This window comes from Polypterus senegalus, chromosome 4, assembly GCF_016835505.1.
Source record: "Polypterus senegalus isolate Bchr_013 chromosome 4, ASM1683550v1, whole genome shotgun sequence".
Lineage (NCBI taxonomy): Eukaryota > Metazoa > Chordata > Cladistia > Polypteriformes > Polypteridae > Polypterus > Polypterus senegalus.
Genome location: NC_053157.1, coordinates 23,248,639 through 23,269,521, shown reverse-complemented (window position 1 = coordinate 23,269,521; position 20,883 = coordinate 23,248,639). Strand labels below are relative to the sequence as shown.

General features: G+C 38.9%; 1 protein-coding gene across 1 annotated transcript in view; it reads right to left on the bottom strand.

Annotated features, from left to right (window-relative positions):
- adamts12 (ADAM metallopeptidase with thrombospondin type 1 motif, 12) overlaps window positions 1-20,883 on the bottom strand; it is a 623,896-nt gene that overhangs the window by 132,104 nt on the left and 470,909 nt on the right. The window contains exons 17-18 of the mRNA XM_039750336.1: window positions 12,284-12,410; window positions 9,428-9,638 (exon numbers count right to left, since the gene is read on the bottom strand). Coding sequence (XP_039606270.1) covers window positions 9,428-9,638; window positions 12,284-12,410 — 338 coding nt within the window. The remainder of the gene's footprint in view (window positions 1-9,427; window positions 9,639-12,283; window positions 12,411-20,883) is intronic.

The following is a 20,883-nucleotide window of genomic DNA, read 5'->3' as shown; positions in this document are numbered from 1 at the left end:
GCCACATGAAGACAGTCTTCTAATTCCAAAACCACCAGAGGATTGGATTTTAGACAAACCAGATGAAGAAATTGCAATGCAGGGTACTGACAGTGACATTGACCCGGATTTTGTACAGTGCTCATCAGGTGATCCATATGTGATAACACAGTTCGAATTGAATGATTTGGTTAGAGATTTGGGTCTGTCAAAAGCAAAAGCCGAGCAGCTGGGTTCGAGACTGCAGGAATGGTGTTTGCTGTCACTAGATACAAAAATTTCTGTGTTTCGAGGCCGACATCATGATATAACCAAATTTTTTGCACAAGTCGACAGTCTCTGTTTCTGTTGTAACATTGAAGGATTGTTCTCAGCCTTGGGTTGTGATCACAACCCGGAAGAGTGGCATCTCTTCATTGATTCATCAATGTTAAGCCTGAAAGCTATTCTGCTACACAATGGCAATGTTTATCCTTCAGTACCTGTTGGCTATGCAGCACACATGAAAGAAACGTATGTGAATATGGAACTGTTGCTGAAGCACATCCAGTATAGCAGGTACAACTGGAATATCTGTGGAGATCTTAAAGTCATTGCTCTGTTGCTAGGACTGCAGTTCGGCTATACAAAGTATTATTGTTTCATCTGTGAATGGGACAGCCGTGCCAAAGAATCACACTATTCTCGACAGAACTGGCCACTCCATAAAAAGTTAGTTCCAGGACAGAAAAATGTGGCACATGAATCGCTTGTCGACCCAGTAAAGATATTTTTGCCTCCACTTCACATAAAACTGGGACTCGTGAAGAATTCTGTGAAAGCACTGAACAAGGAAGGTGAAGGTTTTTGTTATTTAAGACAGATGTTCCCAAGAATAACTGACGCCAAGAACAAAGCGGGCATTTTGGTTGGCCCCCAGATCAGACATCTGATATGAGTGACACGCCGTTTGAAGATCTGTTAGTTGGGCCGGAAAGAAATTGCCTGGAAAGCCTTCAAAGACGTTGTTGAGCATTTTCTGGGCAATTACAGAGCCCCAAACTACATTCAGATGGTAGACAAACTTCTCAAAGCATATGAGACAATGAAATGCAACATGTCACTCAAGATTCATTTCCTCCACTCACACTTGGACTTCTTCCCCGCAAATCTCGGTGCTGTCAGTGACGAACACGGTGAAAGGTTTCACCAGGACATTGCTACCATAGAGAAACGATACCAGGGCAACTGGAATCTGCCAATGCTTGCTGACTACTGTTGGACACTGCAACATTATACACCAGGCATTGAATACAAAAGAAAATCAGGAGCAAAACAGTTTTAATTTTGAATTTAATAGCTTATGTGAAACATAAACGTGACTAAATATGTTATTGTCAGGAAACATATAAACGTCTATTTCTCAGAGTTCCTATGTGCTGCAGTAAAACCAAAACTATATTTGTGCATACCCTGTAGGTACCTGTCACAGTCAGCAAAAACTACTTTTCAGGAAGCAGGTTTTTGAAGCACTTTTCAAAACAATTGTTCAGTGCAATGGATGAGAAAGAAATAAGAAATCATGAAAGGCTAATGACAATCAAAATACCAGAAAGTCGACATGGAAATGAGCAACAGGGACAAAAAGGGCAAAATAAAGTTGTAAGTCAATATAATGACTACAAGTCAAAACGAGAACACCAAATGCTAGGGCCTAATGTAATATAAAACCCAAAAGCACTGAAGAGAAAAAGTCTTTATAAAGGGATAGTAGAGAATTCAAGTGCTGTCATATTTACTCCATCACTTCACGTGCCGTCACATTCTTGACCATCTTAGCTAAGAGCGTAAACAGAGAAAACTAACATTATAAAAAAATTTAAGTCAAGTCACTAAACAAAGTTGGATTCTTCATGTGTAGAAAACCAAAATAAATGTATAGGACTGGCGCACTTTGTTGGGCTGAAAGGCCTGTTCTCATTAAATTGTTTTAATGTTCTAAATAAAATAAATATATACACAAAAAAGGGTGGAATTACTACAAAAGGACACAAAAATGTGCCAACTCAGCACAGAATAAAATATCATTTTAAAATACTGTATATCTTAAATTTTTACATTGGTATAGTGTTCAAATAGTCAGATTTTAATGATTTGTATCTGTATCCATTATAATAACATTGAACCTTTGCTTATTCAATGATAAAAAGAGCAACAAATGTAAAATGATGAGGAGAAGCATGTTCATCTACATTATCAGCAAGTTTATTTTACAGCAGTTTAAAGAAGACATCATACATAAGTAATGGCTAAAAATATATTTTCTGTCTATGTAAGAAGAAAGGTGGAGGGCTTTATTTTCTGAGTTTGACGGACTCTAGAGAAACTTTTGCATATTTTCTTTATAAAAAAAAAAAAATCTAAAGATCCCTTGGTTTCTAATGTTCGATTTATGCTTTTCTACTCCAATTTTTGGTATACATTTTGGTTTTGATGATCTTTCTAGTAGTCTCTTTGGTACAATCACTTACTTGTTTTACAACTCTTCTACTGGTCAGCTCATTAACTTTGGTTGCATTTCAGTATCAACCTTAACATTCCCCAGCCAGGGGTTGTTTCTTCCTTGTATCCAATGAGGTTGGGATACATTCCTCCCCCCATAAAACCCAGAAGTGTACATTTGGAAAAGGATAGATGAATGAATGGATAGTTAGTATATCTAAACCAGCTCAACCTTAAAAAATATCTATTTGGAGTTATCTATATTCAATACTAAGAATATGAACCATTTAAGGAAACATTAATATAATTGTTAAGAAAATTGGGGACTGGCCACAGTGTGCCAACTGAATACTTTAACTGAATACTTTAACTGAATACTTTTATCCATGTGTTTTCTGATTTTTTTACTTTGTTGTTGTCATTTAAATATTATTTTGTGAATATAATTGACTTTGTCTTTGTTCCTTTTTTAAATGTACGATATGAGCAACACTAGTTTTGTTTATTGATAATTTTGTATGTGTAAATGTTTGTTCTTTGGTGCCATGTCTTTTAAATTACCTTTTTTGGTGTCTTGTATGTCAAGCTAAGGGGGCGTGGCCACATAATGTTGCAGCAGAGGAACCGCCTCCAACACTATTTAAGTAGAAGCAGCAGATGAAGTGCCTGCTTTGATACCGAGGACTGCTCCTGACGATATCACTGGTGCTTTTTGGGGTTTCCTTTTGATTCTCGGGTTTGCCCCACCGCTCTTGAATTATGGTTCTGTTTCTTGGTTGTGATTTTTGGTATTGCTTGTTTTTTATGTTGACTTTTTTGGCATAAATATTTTAGATTTTGCATTGTTTTTGTTTGTCCGTTTAGTCTCTTTTTTAATAAGTGTTTAAATATTAAAGGAACATAGTTTTGTCCTTTGACTAGAGAATTTCACAGTTTTTCCTCGCTTCATTGTTGTGGACAATTAATGTTTTTGAAATTTAAAAAGTCTTTTTTGGGCCTGTGCATGCCAAAAGCCTGTCTTTTTGAGATGTGAAATAAGCTGCAAAGAGTGAAGCCTATTTAGTGGGTGTCTGGTTTCTGGTTTTTGAGGCCTGTATCTTTATTTAAGGTTTTGCCTGACAGCGTTAGAATGCTATCAGCCTTTTCATTTTATAAACTTGATCTATTCTTTATGTGGGAAATGGGAATTCATCCTGATAGCATGCAGGGAGTGAAGGAAAATCATGGATGAGGTGCCAATTTATCACATTTCACCAGGGCCGGATTTAAACTTGATAAGGCCCTAAGCTATTTGAGACATGGGGCCCTTTATAAGTCCAGATATTCTATGTAAGTGCCAAATATGATTTGTTTTGGGGCCCCCCAAGAAGGCTGGGGCCATTAGCTATAGTTTGTGTAGCTTATACGTAAATCCTGACCTGCATTTCACAAATATATGCCGAATCACACACGCTCAGACTAAGACAGTGTCAGGGATGCCAGGGGCCATGACCCGGCCGGGACGCCAGGAGGGACCGGAAGAGGGTCAGAGCCCTGCCTGGACCACGTGGGGTTCGCCTTCCGGGTTGCTTTGGGGGCCACGGGTCAAGGGCTTGGAAGCTCTTCCCTGTAGGGGCCCGTGGCCACCGCCAGGAGGCGCCCCAATGCCTTGGGATTTGTTTCCCCAGCACTCCTGCCACACCAGGAAGTGCTGGGGGGAAGACTTAGGACGGCGCCCGGAGAGCAGCCAGGAGGACAGACGGCATTTCCGCCACGCTTGGCGTGGCCAGAAGATTGCCGGGAACACCTGGGGCTCATCCGGGTCCTCCATAAAAGGGGCCGTCTCCCTTCATTCAGGGCTGGAGTCGGGTGGAAGGAGGACGAAGCAGTGGAGAGTGGAGGCGGCCCGAAGAAAGGCATTGTGGCCAGGACTTTGGGTGATTTGGGGTTTGTGCACGTGACTGAGGTCTGAGTGACCATTGGCTGGGGTCTGAGTGACCCGTTATTGTAAATATATTCTGTAATAAACGTGTGGTGGTGTGATAACAACATGTCCGCCTGTCTGTGCCCGGGTGCCGTTCACAACAGTTTAAATCATAAATTAACCCGACATGCTAGAAGATGGGAGGAACCCCAAAGAAAATGCATGAAGTCCTTACAAAAAATGTTCCTTTTTTACATAGTTAGTGATCATGCCAGGAAATGAACAATGGTCCCGGTAGCTGAAAGAGAGATTATGTGTTTTAAAATGATTATTAGAAAATTACACTTAAAAAAGATAATTCTAATGCTTTATAAACTGAGCTTGTGGCTTCAGGGTGGATGCTTATGACAGTATATAAATTATCCTTAGAAGAAGTAATTTGCTTTTAATCAACAGCACCTGTATGCTTGACAGATCATCGAATCCCACTGGATGTCTGGTGACGACAATCCAATGGAATACTTCTACTTCATAGAAATTATTTTTTTAAATTTCACAGATTTATGTTCCTGTCATTTTATCAAAAGGCTGTGAATAAAAGCAGCAATCAAGAAATGTTTCTACTTTTAAAACTTGCAAAGACAGAATGTCAATCTTGTTAAAGAGAATTTTTTAAAAAGAATATCTGAAGCAGCAGACAACATTCTTGGATCAGAGCATCCCACATGGTTCAGTTGACAAAAAGAATAACAGGCAGTCATAAACCACTCGTCTGTGTTTACTCCTGATTGAATTAAGACAAATGCTCAGCAGTCTTCTGTTAGTTAAATGTATTGATTGGCTTTAAAGGCAAGAAGGAACTGTTAAAATGGAGTGACATGCAACAACTTTCTGAAAACATTTAGACTATCATGCACATTTGGTCAAACAGGACTACTTTGAAAACATATAACACTGTAAATTGCCAAATTTCCCCCGGGGCACAAATAAACTTGCTGACTGAATTCAGAATACAGTGATCTATCAACCTTTCTGTTTGGTTGTGAGGTTGTCACAGAGGATCCACACTTCACCTATCATATCCCCTGTTTAACCTCTTTCCATTTTCTACTGGTCAGGTGTCAATCTACTAAATCTTTGACTGTTAACCAATCACAGACAGAGCAAACCAGGCAATCAGATAGTAGAAAGAGTGCACAGCAATCAAGCAGGAGAGGCTTTTCTTCATTTAAGAAGTGTAAATGTTCTTAATTATTAAAATATGCCATGTTTTTCTAGTACAAAGGATGTAATTTGGACCTCCAGGAGGTAGCAGTAAAGAAAAGAAAGCAAAACTGAGTGCCATTATGAACACTGCTGCACATCCGCTCTTAGACACATCAACACTGACGATTTTCAGCCAATGAATTATTTAGCAGAAGTGTGTTAAGAAACACTACTGGGGCTCCTTTATACCAAAGCACAAGGAATAATCTATCTATCTATCTATCTATCTATCTATCTATCTATCTATCTATCTATCTATCTATCTATCTATCTATCTATCATATAGTGTCTTTCACATCTACATATCTTTCTATTGTAAGAACAAAACAGAGACAGTAAGACAGTGTTGGTGTACCTGTAGGCAAACCCCATGTAATTGAATTTCAAAAAGAAATAAAACATGATTGATAAGCATCATAGTGAGGGTCTTTTACCACTACTCCTAAGAGCAAGACCAAATTTTCATCACTCTGAGAATTTACAGCCAGTTAGAACCGTTTTCCTACTCTGAGATGCTTGATGAATTTCAGGCACAGATCTCAGTCCAATTGTGATTGTGTGACAAGAGTTAAAAATGACTGTTCACTCATGAATCCCATGGATCCTAACAGAGCTTGAGCAGTTTTGCAAAAAAGAATGGGGGAAATTTGCAGTGTGTACATGTGTAAAGCTGAAAGTGACTTGTGCACAAAGACTGAAGGAAATTGTGGCTGCCAAAGGTACAGCTACTAAATACTGACTTAATGGGGTTGAATGTTTATTCACTTATTTTGAGTTTTATATTTGTAATTAATTTTGACCACTTTGCAGAGATCTGTTTTCATGGTCACCTTAAAGAGTTTTTGCCAAATTTACCCCACGAGCAAATAAAGATCTATCTATCTATCTATCTATCTATCTATCTATCTATCTATCTATCTATCTATCTATCTATCTATCTATCTATCTGTCTGTCTGTCTGTCTGTCTGTCTGTCTGTCTGTCTGTCTGTCTGTCTGTCTGTCTGTCTGTCTGAAATATTACACAGCTTAAATTTACATAATTTACTGAAGTGGACAAATTTCATTTCAGAAGAACTTTGCTAATTTACCTCTACTCAAAATCAAATTTCAGGTCCTTCATAAATATTTAATTCAATAAGGCACCACACAATATTGTGATGACCACATTGTTTAATATGCTCTGCTTTTTTGGTTCAGATGTGTTCAATGGTGTAGAATGGTGCAAATATGCAGCCCAAAAATCAAAGGCAATAAAATCAAGTCTGATGATATAGTGGGTTCAGCTAAAATACTCTATTCACCAACATAACCATAAGACAAGCATGCCTGACAGCTTTCTACTATTTTGAGTGCACTTTATCTTAACAGCTACTATCACTGACTAACAGGCACATATTGAAGTCATGTTTGGTGCATTCAAAATGGTAGAATTTAGTTGGAACTCTTCAGCAGTTATTTTTAAGTTCCATACATGCAGTAGAAATGATGGGTGTTTGAGCAATTACAAACTTCTAAGATCTTTTTATTAGTTTAATACCAATATGAAATATACAGATGATCCTTTACCTCACTGCAGTGCTGTATCACCAACATAGTTATGGTTTAACTATACAATCGAATAATATGTGAGGCTGGCATTAACCACAGAGCTCAATGATGTTGACCACGTCATCTCCCTCATTTCTTAAGGGAATACTCCACCCAGAAATAATATTTTTTACAGTATATATTACTTACCCCATTTATTTTGTAGTGATAGCCAACAAAAATTTTAAGTCTTATGTCTTCATGCAAAACAAGAGAAAAAGTTTATTATATAATGGATCATAATCGCTACCTGTGTGGTACAGCAGCAAAATGTCAATGGAATAAAGAAAAAACTTCTCACGCCACTTACAGTAGTGTGAAAAACTATTTGCCCCCTTCCTGATTTCTTATTCTTTTGCATGTTTGTCACAGAAAATGTTTCTGATCATCAAACACATTTAACCATCAGTCAAATATAACACAAGTAAACACAAAATGCAGTTTTTAAATGATGGTTTTTATTATTTAGGGAGAAAAAAAATCCAAACCTACATGACCCTGTGTGAAAAAGTAATTGCCCCTTGTTAAAAATAACCTAACTGTGGTGTATCACACCTGAGTTCAATTTCCGTAGCCACCCCCAGGCCTGATTACTGCCACACCTGTTTCAATCAAGAAATCACTTAAATAGGAGCTGCCTGACACAGAGAAGTAGACCAAAAGCACCTCAAAAGCTACACATTATGCCAAGATCCAAAGAAATTCAGGAACAAATGAGAACAGAAGTAATTGAGATCTATCAGTCTGGTAAAGGTTATAAAGCCATTTCTAAAGCTTTGGGACTCCAGCGAACCACAGTGAGAGCCATTATCCACAAATGGCAAAAACATGGAACAGTGGTGAACCTTCCCAGGAGTGGCCGGCCGACCAAAATTACCCCAAGAGCGCAGAGACGACTCATCCGAGAGGTCACAAAAGACCCCAGGACAACGTCTAAAGAACTGCAGGCCTCACTTGCCTCAATTAAGGTCAGTGTTCACGACTCCACCATAAGAAAGAGACTGGGCAAAACGGCCTGCATGGCAGATTTCCAAGACGCAAACCACTGTTAAGCAAAAGAACATTAGGGCTCGTCTCAATTTTGCTAAGAAACATCTCAATGATTGGCAAGACTTTTGGGAAAATATCTTGTGGACTGATAAGACAAAAGTTGAACTTTTGGAAGGCAAATGTCCCGTTACATCTGGCGTAAAAGGAACACAGCATTTCAGAAAAGAACATCATACCAACAGTAAAATATGGTGGTGGTAGTGTGATGGTCTGGGGTTGTTTTGCTGCTTCAGGACCTGGAAGGCTTGCTGTGATAGATGGAACCATGAATTCTACTGTCTACCAAAAAATCCTGAAGAAGAATGTCCGGCCATCTGTTCGTCAACTCAAGCTGAAGCGATCTTGGGTGCTGCAACAGGACAATGACCCAAAACACACCAGCAAATCCACCTCTGAATGGCTGAAGAAAAACAAAATGAAGACTTTGGAGTGGCCTAGTCAAAGTCCTGACCTGAATCCAATTGAGATGCTATGGCATGACCTTAAAAAGGCGGTTCATGCTAGAAAACCCTCAAATAAAGCTGAATTACAACAATTCTGCAAAGATGAGTGGGCCAAAATTCCTCCAGAGCGCTGTAAAAGACTCATTGCAAGTTATCGCAAACACTTGATTGAAGTTATTGCTGCTAAGGGTGGCCCAACCAGTTATTAGGTTCAGGGGGCAATTACTTTTTCACACAGGGCCATGTAGGTTTGGATTTTTTTCTCCCTAAATAATAAAAACCATCATTTAAAAACTGCATTTTGTGTTTACTTGTGTTATATTTGACTAATGGTTAAATGTGTCTGATGATCAGAAACATTTTGTGTGACAAACATGCAAAAGAATAAGAAATCAGGAAGGGGGCAAATAGTTTTTCACACCACTGTATGTTGCATAATCCACATGTCCACAATCCAGTTGTATGCCTGGTTTTGTGGGACCTTTAGTAGCCTAGCAGCCTTTTACTATTTTGATTGCACTGTATCTTAACAGATAGGCACATATTGAAGTCATGTTTGATGCATTCAAAAATGATGGAATTTAGTCGGAACTCTTCAGCTGTTATCTTTTAATTTCCATACTTGCAGTAGAAATGATGTAGGTGTGTGTGATTGCAAGAATCTAAGATCTTTTTCTTAGTATAATACCAACATTAAATATACAGATGATCCCTTACCTCAGTCCAATTACCCACAATCCATTTTGGACCACAGAGCACATCTCTATTGCAGGGAACCTGGAACTTTGGCTTTAGAAGATGTCTGCATTCTGAAAAGGGTAGAGTCTGTTCTTCTTCCTCCACAGTTCGAATGCACAAAACAGTACGTTTTTTGAGACCTGTCTGCCCACAAGTGGCTGAACATGCTTGCCATTCACCAACCCACCATCTGAAAAAAAAATTATATATTACTAAAGTGATGTCTGTTAAGTATCCATGTAAATTAATGAGGATTTTATGTGTCGTTGGTTGTTTTTCTTAATTTTACGTTATTATTTTTATAATTTATGTTATTTCTGCTGGATTAATTTGTAATTCTATAATTATGCTCTGTCTCTTCAGCTGCTGTGCTCTTCATTGTTCTTTACAGGTGGAGCCTCAGGGGGCGGGTCCACCCTGATGCCACCTCTCCTGAGTTCACACTCTAGATGTTTGAGTGAGCCGAGACTGATGGGGAGCAGATTTTTGTTAAAGTTAAGTGAACATTGTGTTTTTTGTGTTTTCTTGATTTCTCGATTTATTAAGATGCACTGTTTTATTGTTTCTAATTTTTAGATTATATTTGCTGTTTTCTAGCTTTTCCTATTTACTTTTCTGTTAATAAATCTATAAACTTGCCCTTTATAATTCAAGTTAATGGTTTACAGTCAGCCCTTCTCTTGTGGGGCTATTGTTATATTTTTGTAAAATTTACAGTTGTTTTTCCAGCTCATAATTTTTCAGCCGGCTTCAGCTGAAGCCAGTAGGCTTTGCTGGGTTAAGGTGAGGCTCCGCTGGACAGACCAGTTAAGATCTTGGCCTCCTTGAATAGCAGCCTAGTTAGGCCTCACACCATTATGTCTTTATGGAAGACCCCACATTATGGCAATGTCTAGATAATTCAAAGTTTTACAATAGTTTTTATTTGGATTTAGTTTTATTTAGATGTGGAGTGATATGAGGATTGCAGTTTACAGACAATTTCCATCCAATCTAATAGAGCTTAAGTGGATCTACCAGGAGGAATAGGATAAACAGTCCAAACTGTGGTGAACAAAGCTTGTAGAGTCTTATCTAAAAGCACTCAAAGTTGTAATTGCTGCTAAAGGTGATTCTACAAAGAATGGAATTAAGGGTCTGGATACTTAAATAAATGATAGTTTTCAGCTTTTGATTTTTAATAAATTTGCAAACCTTTCTGAAAACATGTCTTCACTTTGACATTATGGGTTATTGAATGTAGACTGACTAGCAAAAATGAGACACTTATTCAATTAAAACTAAATACAGTGATCCCTCGTTATATCGTGCTTCGACTTTCACGGCTTCACTCCATCGCGGATTTTAAATGTAAGCATATCTAAATATATATCACAGATTTTTCGCTGGTTCGCGGATTTCTGCGGATAATGGGTCTTTTAATTTATGGTACATGCTTCCTCAGTTTTTTTGCCCAGTTGATTTCATACAAGGGACGCTATTGGCGGATGGCTTAGAAACTACCCAATCAGAACATGTATTATGTATTAAATAAAACTCCTCAATGATATACGATGTGCTTCCCGAGCGGTGCTTGATTGTTTGCTTTTCTCTGTCTCTCTCACTATCTCTGACATTCTCTGCGCCTGACGGAGGGGGTGTGAGCAGAGGGGCTGTTTGCACAGAGGCTGTTTGCCTAGAAGATACGGACGCTTACTCTAAAAATGCTGAAAGACTACCTTCACATTGCTCCCTTCTTTGCAGCTGCTTTATCGTGGTGCGCATACTTAAAAGCCCAACAGCACGTATTGATTTTTGATTGTTTGCTTTTATCTCTCTCTCTGACATTCTCTGCTCCTGACGGCGCTCCTTTGAAGAGAAGATCTGTTTGCATTCTTTTAATTGTGAGAAAGAACTGCCATCTCTGTCTTGTCATGGAGCACAGTTTAAACTTTTGACTAAAGGGTGTTATTTCATGTCTAGAGGGCTCTAATAATGTTAACAGTGTGGGAGAGTTTATAAGGGCTTAAAATATATAAAAATAACCATACAAACATATGGTTTCTACTTCTCGGATTTTCACCAATCGCAGGGGGCTCTGGAACGCAACCCCGTGATCGAGGAGGGATTACTGTATACAAAAATTGAAGTGGCCGTAACAATTTCTGAATCAACTGCAGAGATAGTATGTTATGTAATGATTGAATGTAATTTATAATATTAGGCTTTATTAGTGAAATTCAGCTACATGTATTGATTTATGCTTAGCATTCAAAATGCCTTTTCACGCGCATATGTTTTATTCCAATAAACCAGTCTTTAAGTCCTGAGGACTCACTGAATTCTTTCACGGTAAATCTGTGCAAACACTCTCCACTTCACACCTCCATTTTCAGGCCCCCCTAATGATATCACAGAATTATTTGGTTGAAGCAGCTATAGAGGGGTCTGCAGCCAGACATTTGTTGCATGAAGAGTCAGAATTAACAGGTTAAACAAAACAGGAATTAAAGGAACAGCAAGGAATAAAACATGAATTAAAGAAAACCACAAATGTGAGAAACTACAGGGATAAGAACTGATCTCTAAAATGTGCTTCAGGCAAAGACCTGCTTTATAAAGTCATTTTAGTAGAATCAGGTTAGTGTGCTGCATATGCCATTGCTAGGCAACAACAGGTGCTGCTTTCAGAAAGAGGGTGTGGCCAAAAGCCTTCACTGGGGTGTTGCCTGGCATAAATGCTGTGGCAAAGTTTTGCTCAAAAACAAGAAATATATAAATGTTACCAAATATAAATAACAAATACATTATGTGATCAGTTAGTATTAACTGCAAATTGTTTAAGACTTATATTACCTTGCAGGACAGTCTTGATTTTTACACTTCTTTTGCTTGTCTTCTGGTCGTAGCTGGGGATTGCAATAACTTTCTTCTACAACTCCATTTCCCTTCTCTATGCATCTTGCAGGCTGGTGTTGAACTCCTGAAAGTGATCCATTTGTTTACAAATTAATGGTTTCTGCTGTTTTTAAAAACTTACCCAAAGTAAAACAAGATTTTTTTTTTCTTTTGTTTTAATGTAATAATTGTAAGATACGGTATCTGATGTGAATTTGTGTGTCATGATCTACCAGTTTTTTTCTGGACTGTTCCTGTTGTCTTCTTAACTTTTTCAAACATCATTTCCAGGGGTTTGAAGACCAAGGGTACCTTTATTGACTACTGCAACTTGTTGTTAATGGTGTTGAAAATGAATTTGTTTCTCCCATGGTGCCTTTTCTTATTGTTTCTGAATTCTTAGGTGACAGTGGCTATTGCCTGGCAAAGCAGCAAGGAATCTGGGATGTGTGAGGGCATCAGTGTGACTGTATAAAAGTCAATGTTTTGCATTTTTTGATTGTCTGAGATTTCAGATTTTACCAAAGAAAAACACTCTTATTAGTCTATTCCTGTTACAAAAATTCCTTATGCTTATGCTAATGTATTTGAAATGCTGAATATCAGTGATGGTTGAAGAGGCCCCTGGTTTACTGTGTAAAACGCTTTGAGTAGCAAGAAAAAGTGCTATATAAATGTAATGAATTATTATTTATTATTATTAGTTTGAGGCAGAAAGTTATGAGGTATATAAAGAAAAGAGAATAAAGAACTATTGTTTAATCTTTAGACTATGTGAATGTATTTGAAATGGTAAGTTTTCACACCGAACAACATTACAGTCAGTACATGTAGCAACGGTCACAAGGAACAAAAAGCAATCCAACACGTCACATCAGGCTGTAAACTACTGACACAGACTGACGACATGATCAGGCACAATTCGATGGCATGCATTAGACATTGATAACTGGCACTGGAACACAAAGTAGTAGACAAACACACACCAGATTATCAGTACATCCCACCACCGTGCTAGAAAACGCCATCAATTAACTATACTGAGGCAGACTGACATACAAGGTGTAACACTTGTAGACAAACAAAATGAAACTACATATTATTGACATTGCCGTACCAAATGCACACAACCTACAAAATATACACACAAGTAAAATGCAGAAGTACGCAGAACGATAGAAGAAATACGCCACTTGTGGAAAATTTACAAGGTAGTATCTCTGACAATTGTATCAATCACTGGTGTCATCCTACATACACTACACAAAGGTCTACAGCCATTGTATAAAAAACAATACATTGTGATGGATGGCCAGGGACCTTGCCCCACCGGGAGGCCTGGAGAAGCAGAGGACTGGGAGAGGGGCAATTCCTTCCCCATGTAGCAACAGGGTGGCAATCCTGGATGATGTGGAAACCACGGAGCTGGAAGGATCAACTCTGTGGGGATCCGTGGCCACCGCCAGGGGGCGTCTGAAGGACTATGGAGCCTTGGTCTGCAGCACTTCATCCACACCAGGAAGTGCTGCCGGACCAGGAAGTAGGTACACCCAGAGTGCTTCTGGATGCCCATACAGCACTTCTGCCACACCAGGAAGTGCTGCAGGAAGGTCATCAGGGAGCACCTGGAGCACATCTGGGTGCATTGTAAAAGGGGCCACCTCACTCCATTCAGGGAGCCGGAGTCGGGTGGAAGAGGACAAAGCTTGCGAGAGAGGAGTGGAGGTGGCAGTGAAGTAAAGAAGAAGAGAAGTAAAAAGGACTGTTGTATAAAAGAACATAATAAACGTGTGTGTTGTGGACATCTGGCTGTCTCACTGTTTGTCTGTGTCCAGGCTTCTTTTACAACATATACATGAAATTACAGACCGTAGCCATTTTAAATACAGTGATGAAATCCCTTGAAACAAGCACAATATATATGTACATATAAAAACCACATAAAACTGTCTTATGTCCTGACCTAGGCCTGATATAGGAGGCTTTTGTGTCAGATGTCTGAACCACCTCAATTGGCTCAACTCAATTAGGAGGGTCAATCTGAGCCACCCAGATGTCTGCACTTCTCACCGTAATCTCTAAGGGAGAGCCCAGCCCCCCTTGTTCCCGCAATCTCATTATTTCAGTCTTTACCCAAAGCTTATGACCATAGTTGAGGGGAGGGGCATAGATTAACTGTTAAATCGAGAGCTTCGTCTTTTGACTCAGCTCCTTCTTCCCCACTACAGATTGGTATAGTGACTCAATTGCTGTGCTCGCCACCCCAATCCATCTATTGATCTTACCAACTCTTTTCCCTTATGTTCCTTGTGTGAAATGAGAATGAGTGACAGATAGAAAGAAAGAGAGATTACAGGTTTGAAAAGAAGGGGCTTTTTATACTGGACGAGTGGATGTAGGGTTTTTATTTTGGTTTGGTTTCATTTTTGTGCCTTATGTCACCCCTTCAATCTAGTTACACTCTCCTACAATTTCATAATAAATGAGCAAAGAGGTTTTAACAGGATCTAAAAAAGGCCCAAAGGAGGAAAATTTAGACATTTCTTAAAGTTACAACTGAACTCCAGGAAAAGATGAAGGACTCAGGATTCCTCAAATAATGTTTTTCACTTTCTTTCTTGGTAGGAATGGAAATCACAAGTAGAATCCAGAAGACAGCAGGAAGCAACACCATTTTGAAATGTCAAAAATACATCAGTTGGCCATTTAACCCATGTCTAATGACCAGGGAACGGTATAAAAGAGGTGCCCCAAAAAGACAGAGAAGTCTACTTCTGGATGCTGAGGAAGAAGGAACTCTGCTGAGAACTCGCAAGGAGCGTTTTGTAAGATTAAAAGAGGGACCCTACCCTGCAAACTAAGTGAGAGGCTTTAAGTGAGCCTAATAATAACAGATGAAAGATTTTAGTTTATACTGGCAACAAAGAGCAGCTCTGGAAAAAAAACAGGACTCAGAAGGAAACCTTATTTACCTGTCTATTGACTTTTTTCTCTTTTGAAAAGACTTCAATAAAAGCATCCCACATGCTGGTGATGGAATCCTTTCTTAAACAGCTCATGTTCCAGTTGGTTAAGTACCCTGTAGCGGTCACATTTATCACAAGTATAAAGTCAATACATGTAATAAATAAGTGGAATTATGTAATCTGACATTTACCTTACAATAGGAAATCAGTATCAGAGCACTTGGGTTTTTTTACAACAGGCTTAAAAAAATGAACAGATAAAAGTATTAGCTTACAGTATATTGTAATGAATATTGTGCTGACAAGTTATATCAGCCATGGATGAATCACCCAAGTATGAGCTGGTATTACATCACCAGTGGCAGGGGCACCTACAGTATATAAATGGCAAGCCTGGAAATTCTCATGCTTTTCCAATTAGTGCAGCAAAAGGTGAGTGGTCCTTTTACGGATAGTGAGCCACCTCAAAGAGCCATGTAAAGAGCAGAGAATCCATCCATTGCGGCACTCAGCAGCAGCGTTACATTAATGGTAGCAAAACACTCATGCATATCGCCGTGCATAGAATTCGCACTATAACATGACGTAAGCACAAAAGCCGAAATGTACTTACGCACAGAAAAATCCAGATGCAGGAATCTGTGCCTACTCCAACTTCCACATTGTTCCACTACATAAATCCCGGTCAGCATGAAAAATAACTCTCGTGCAGGTGCCTGCTGTCACGCCCCAAATCCTCCCAGAATTACGCCTCTTTGATTATGAAAATCAATTTAAATAGCCCTTAAGCTCAGCCTTCGGTGAAAAGACAATTGGAAAAGCACGGGGGAAAATAAGAATTTCAGCAAATACCAAGTGGAGGCAAAGGAAAAACATACTATTTGTTCAAATAAACCGTGGTATAATCAACAAAAGGAAGTTGATCGAGTGACATAGCGTGTTGGAGAAACTTGAAAGCTCAAGTTCACAAAGTCGCACAGTGCCCAAAATAAAAAAGAAGTTATCAGATATTAAAGTCGCCATGAAAAGGTGAGTTGTAGCCCACCATCTGAGTGTCATATGAAAGCTTATTAGGGTACAGAGAAAAAAAAGGCACACAGTGGGGAAAAAGCACGAAATGTCAACTTCAATCTCGAAATCACCACTTTAATCATGTAGTCATTAAAGTAGAACATCATAAACTTCATCTTAAAATCATTTAATTAGCCAGTTTCTCAAATCACATCGTAAATAAAGTAGCACGTTAAATGCTTTGTTTTGTATGTGTTCTTCTATGTGCTCTATGTGTGTGAATCACTACGTGCTTCTTAAACCAGCTCTCTTCCTCCGACAGGACACAGAATCCATTACATTTGTGATATTACAGCTCTCTGAATAACTAAAATACTGAGATGTATACGTGATATCATTTTCATGGTAGGAGTTAAAGCACGTTATTAAACATGGGTTTCACAGTGGCGCAGTGATTGTGCATGACCTTCGATGAAATTATTTATTGCAGCAATACTCACGGGAGGATCTAGGCTTGAGGCTGCCCTGGGCAGAGAAAGAATCGGTGGCCCCTTCACCTCCAATGTCAATATGGTATCTTATGCATGGCGGATGGCCACGTCCGTTGCGGACACTGCATAGCCGCCTTGTGCTCATGACACAAGAGTTTAACTTTTTCCGAAATTTGCCGCATGCTTTTAGCTGTGTCGTTATTTTCTCTTTCTGTTTTATATTCCATATATATTGGCTTGGCGGCCCTGTGCAGGTGCACAGTTTGCACATGCCTAAGGCCGCCCTGCAGTACTGTCTCTTTCAAACGTACTAACCTCCAATTCCTGTCCTTCCTTTTCTTTCTCCAAGTAACCGATCACCACACAATCAGCTCTGTAATAGACGTTAAGCCATCTGTAAGCTTATAACGCCGATTCTTCAAAACTTTTAAGGAACATTGAAATATCTTCATAGTACATGTTTAATTATTCTATCCTTCACGTCAGTCCCAGTGAAGCATACAGTGCGAGGCAGGAACAATCGTGAGCGGAGCGCCAGATCCTTGCTAGCGTTGCAACATCGTGTCCTTTAATTATTAACAATATAGATTATTTAATTGCAGTTAAAGTTTTATCTGTATAATATAATAAACATATTTTGCTGCATTTCATCAAAAATGATATCGTCATCATGTGTAAATACTGTAAAAAAAGTGGCTCAGGTTGTGCAATATTATAACTGTAGTGTAAGTTTACAGTGATGTGATTGTACTTATAAGTACAAACAGTTCTACAAGGAGCAGTTGATGGACTGATTGAGTGCTTTTAGAGCTCTTGGGATGAAACTCTTTCTGAACTGTGAGGTCCGTACATTAAAGGTTTGAAACGTTTGCTGTGTGAGAAGCACTTCAAATAGGAAGCATGGCTGAGGCAGCGTGTGCTTGATACTGTATACTGATAATTCTCTTTCCGATCAGCTGCTCCGAGTGGTGCAGTGAGAGTAATATGGAAAAAGATGATCTGCTGTGGCAACCCCTAACGGGAGCAGCTGAAAGAAGAAGAAGGTGCAGTGAGAGTAACAACGCTAAAGCAGTTATGGTATTTGGAATAGTTTGACCATTCTGTGGACCATTATATTGTTACAGGTTAATTACAATCAGATGCATTAAACTAATAAACAGTATGCGGTTCATTTCAGTGTATTTATAAAGCTGTGTCAGGGACGTGGACCTGAAAAAAAAAGATAAACCACACAGGAACAGTAGCACTGCTTTGAAACTGGGTGCCGCCAGTCTGCAAATCCGAGTGGAGAACTTGTATACGACAGGGTATGAGCTACCGTGGAAATGTGCGTGGCTTTACGCCAAGTTTAGGTTTTATACATCGCGATTTTAATGTGGAAACGTTCTTACGCAACATTTCTGTACATATGCATCGCTTATACATGAGGCCCCAGGTGCCTCGGAGCCTCAAAATGGGAACTGAAGCCCAGGGTGGTACATTCTCAGTGTGCTCTGGTAGTTTTTGGTGGGATTTATGAGTATTTTTTCTTTGATTTTGATCTGTGGCTCTCTACTGTTTTTACTCCTGTTACTTGGATTTTGTATTGGGGCAAGCTTAATTTTTGCTCCTGCAAACTATTTTGCTGCATTTTCATATTCCTCTAATAATCCATCTTTCCTAAAGTTTTGTTTGTTGCCTTGCTCTGTAAAAGCCAAGGTTTGAAGGTGATGCCTTTACTTTGTGGGAAATTAATTAATTAATATAATATTGTAACGACCAGCATAATAAGCAAATACAACTCAGAGGTACTGGAGTTTCACTTGGAGTCTTCGTTCCGTAACAAACGGTGTCCTGTCTTATGCTCTGTTAACTGGGTTACAGAGCGCACCTCCAAAACAAAAAAAGAAAGCTTCCCCTGCAAATCAGATTATCTGCTGCCACTCAAATTCTATCCTTCTATCCTAGCCCGTTACAAAACAGAAGCCCTTCACCCAGTCCCATCACTTACACAGTATTCTATCCTTTCTGCTCCCATACAGCGCATCATAAGCTGCCTGCACATCAATATATTAAAAAAACATAATAATAATAATAATAATACATTTTATTTATTTGTAGGTGCCTTTCTAAACACTCAAGGACACCGAACAATAGATAAAACACAGATTATAAACAAAAGTAAAATACAAAAGTTAAAATCAGACAGAGTAATTGTAATCAAAGAGAAAAAGCAGTCTTAAACAAATGAGTTTTATGTTTAGATTTGAAAAGCGAAAATGATTCAGTATTTCTAAGCTCAGAGGGTAGTGACGTCCAGAGCTGGGGAGCAGAGCATTCAGCTGGTAAGACGGACGAAGGGGAAAGTCAAGTGGATGGAGGAAGAGGATCTAAGGGTACAGGAGGGAATGGCAACATGGAGGAGGACAGACAGATATAGAGGGGCAAGGTTGTGGATAGTCTTAAAAGTTATTAGGAGAATTTTAAATTGAATTCAGAACTGAACTAGAAGCCAATGAAGCTGCTGCAAAACGGGAGTGATATGGTGAATAGAGGAGGTTCTAGTAATGATGTGTGCAGCAGAATTCTGGACCAGTTGAAGCTTACAAAGAGATTTGCGAGAAAGAAAAAGGAATTACAATAATCGGGATGAGAAGTGACAAAGCTATGACCAAGGACAGCAGTGGTGTGGGGAGTGAGGGATGGGCGAATACGAAGTGGAAATATGTAGACCGGGAGATGTTATTGATGTGGGACTGAAAGGATAACGTGCTGTCAAGGATGACACCCAGACTCTTAACCCGTGGGGAAGGGGAGACAGAGGAATTATCAATAATAAATAAAAAATTATCAGTTTTGGATAATGTTGATTTTGTACCAATGAGGAGAACCTCAGTTTTATAAAAAATATAACAAAATGTAAAGAGAAAATTACAGTACAGAAGAATATTAAAATTAACACATTAACACAGAATAACATTACTGTCGGTGGTTTCCATTTTCGACACGTTTTTCAAATTTTCATAGCATCACCTTTTATATTGTTCACTGTTGTTCTTTCTGCTCGGTAAATTAAAGCAATACTTGAAGCACTTTCACTGCTTCATAAACATTTAAGCATTTCAATTTTTGTGACAATTCAAACACCACATGTTTATGTTTATTGGCCATAACAATCTATAGTAGATTAATTATAACAAAAGAGAAAAGATACAAAATGTTGTTAACACTGAAGGTACATTAACTGGCATTGTGATTTCAAAATATGGCATGGCATGTGGTGCTGGGGAAGAACACAATGCGCTAGCAGAAAGGAGAGTTGTTCCAATGTGCACAGCTCGCAGCGTACCACACAGCAGTAATAGTACAGTAATATGTAGGTGCTGGTGTGTCCAATTTTTTTTTTCTTTGACCTTGACGGTTAACAGAGACTGACATTGAATCGAGTGATTGGATAATTAAGGTTTTACTATACTGTATGAACTGGCATTACAACACCAGATGCAGGGTTGCCTATATAAATGGCAAGCCTATGGCTGTCGTGGCGAAAAATTCATCATCAGAAGGCTTTTTACCTAAAAAATAAAGGCTATTAGAACTCAAGATAGACAGACAGAATTTTAAGGATTTATTGCAATAAATCAACACAAAAAATAACAAGGACTCAACCCAATACGGCCAAATTAGATTGAGCGACGATCATTTCAGCCAATGAGGCTTTGATAACAATTTCTTATCATTTTGGCTCATTCAATTAGCTGACTCTGCATCTGGTTCAATTGTCCATTGTTCCTCTTGGTGTCTGTTTGGCTTATTCTGATTGGTCTAAGACTGGGTGGATGGCTTCCTCTTTCCATCTTTGGGCTTTCCTGATGTAATTTCCTATCTTTTCTGACCTTGCTCTAATGAGCTGGTTTGCTTACCTTCGCTGACTCCCTCTTACTCCCATCCGACCAAATCTTGAGTTTCCGTGGGAACCCTTATCACCTCTTTAGACTGGTCTGCTAGTGGAATGTGTTCTCTTTCTATTCTGTTACCATTTTTTCTAACTGGCCAAGGCTACTAATCCATATATGGGTTTTCCTCTCTTAGGCTTTCCAAACTTTTTACT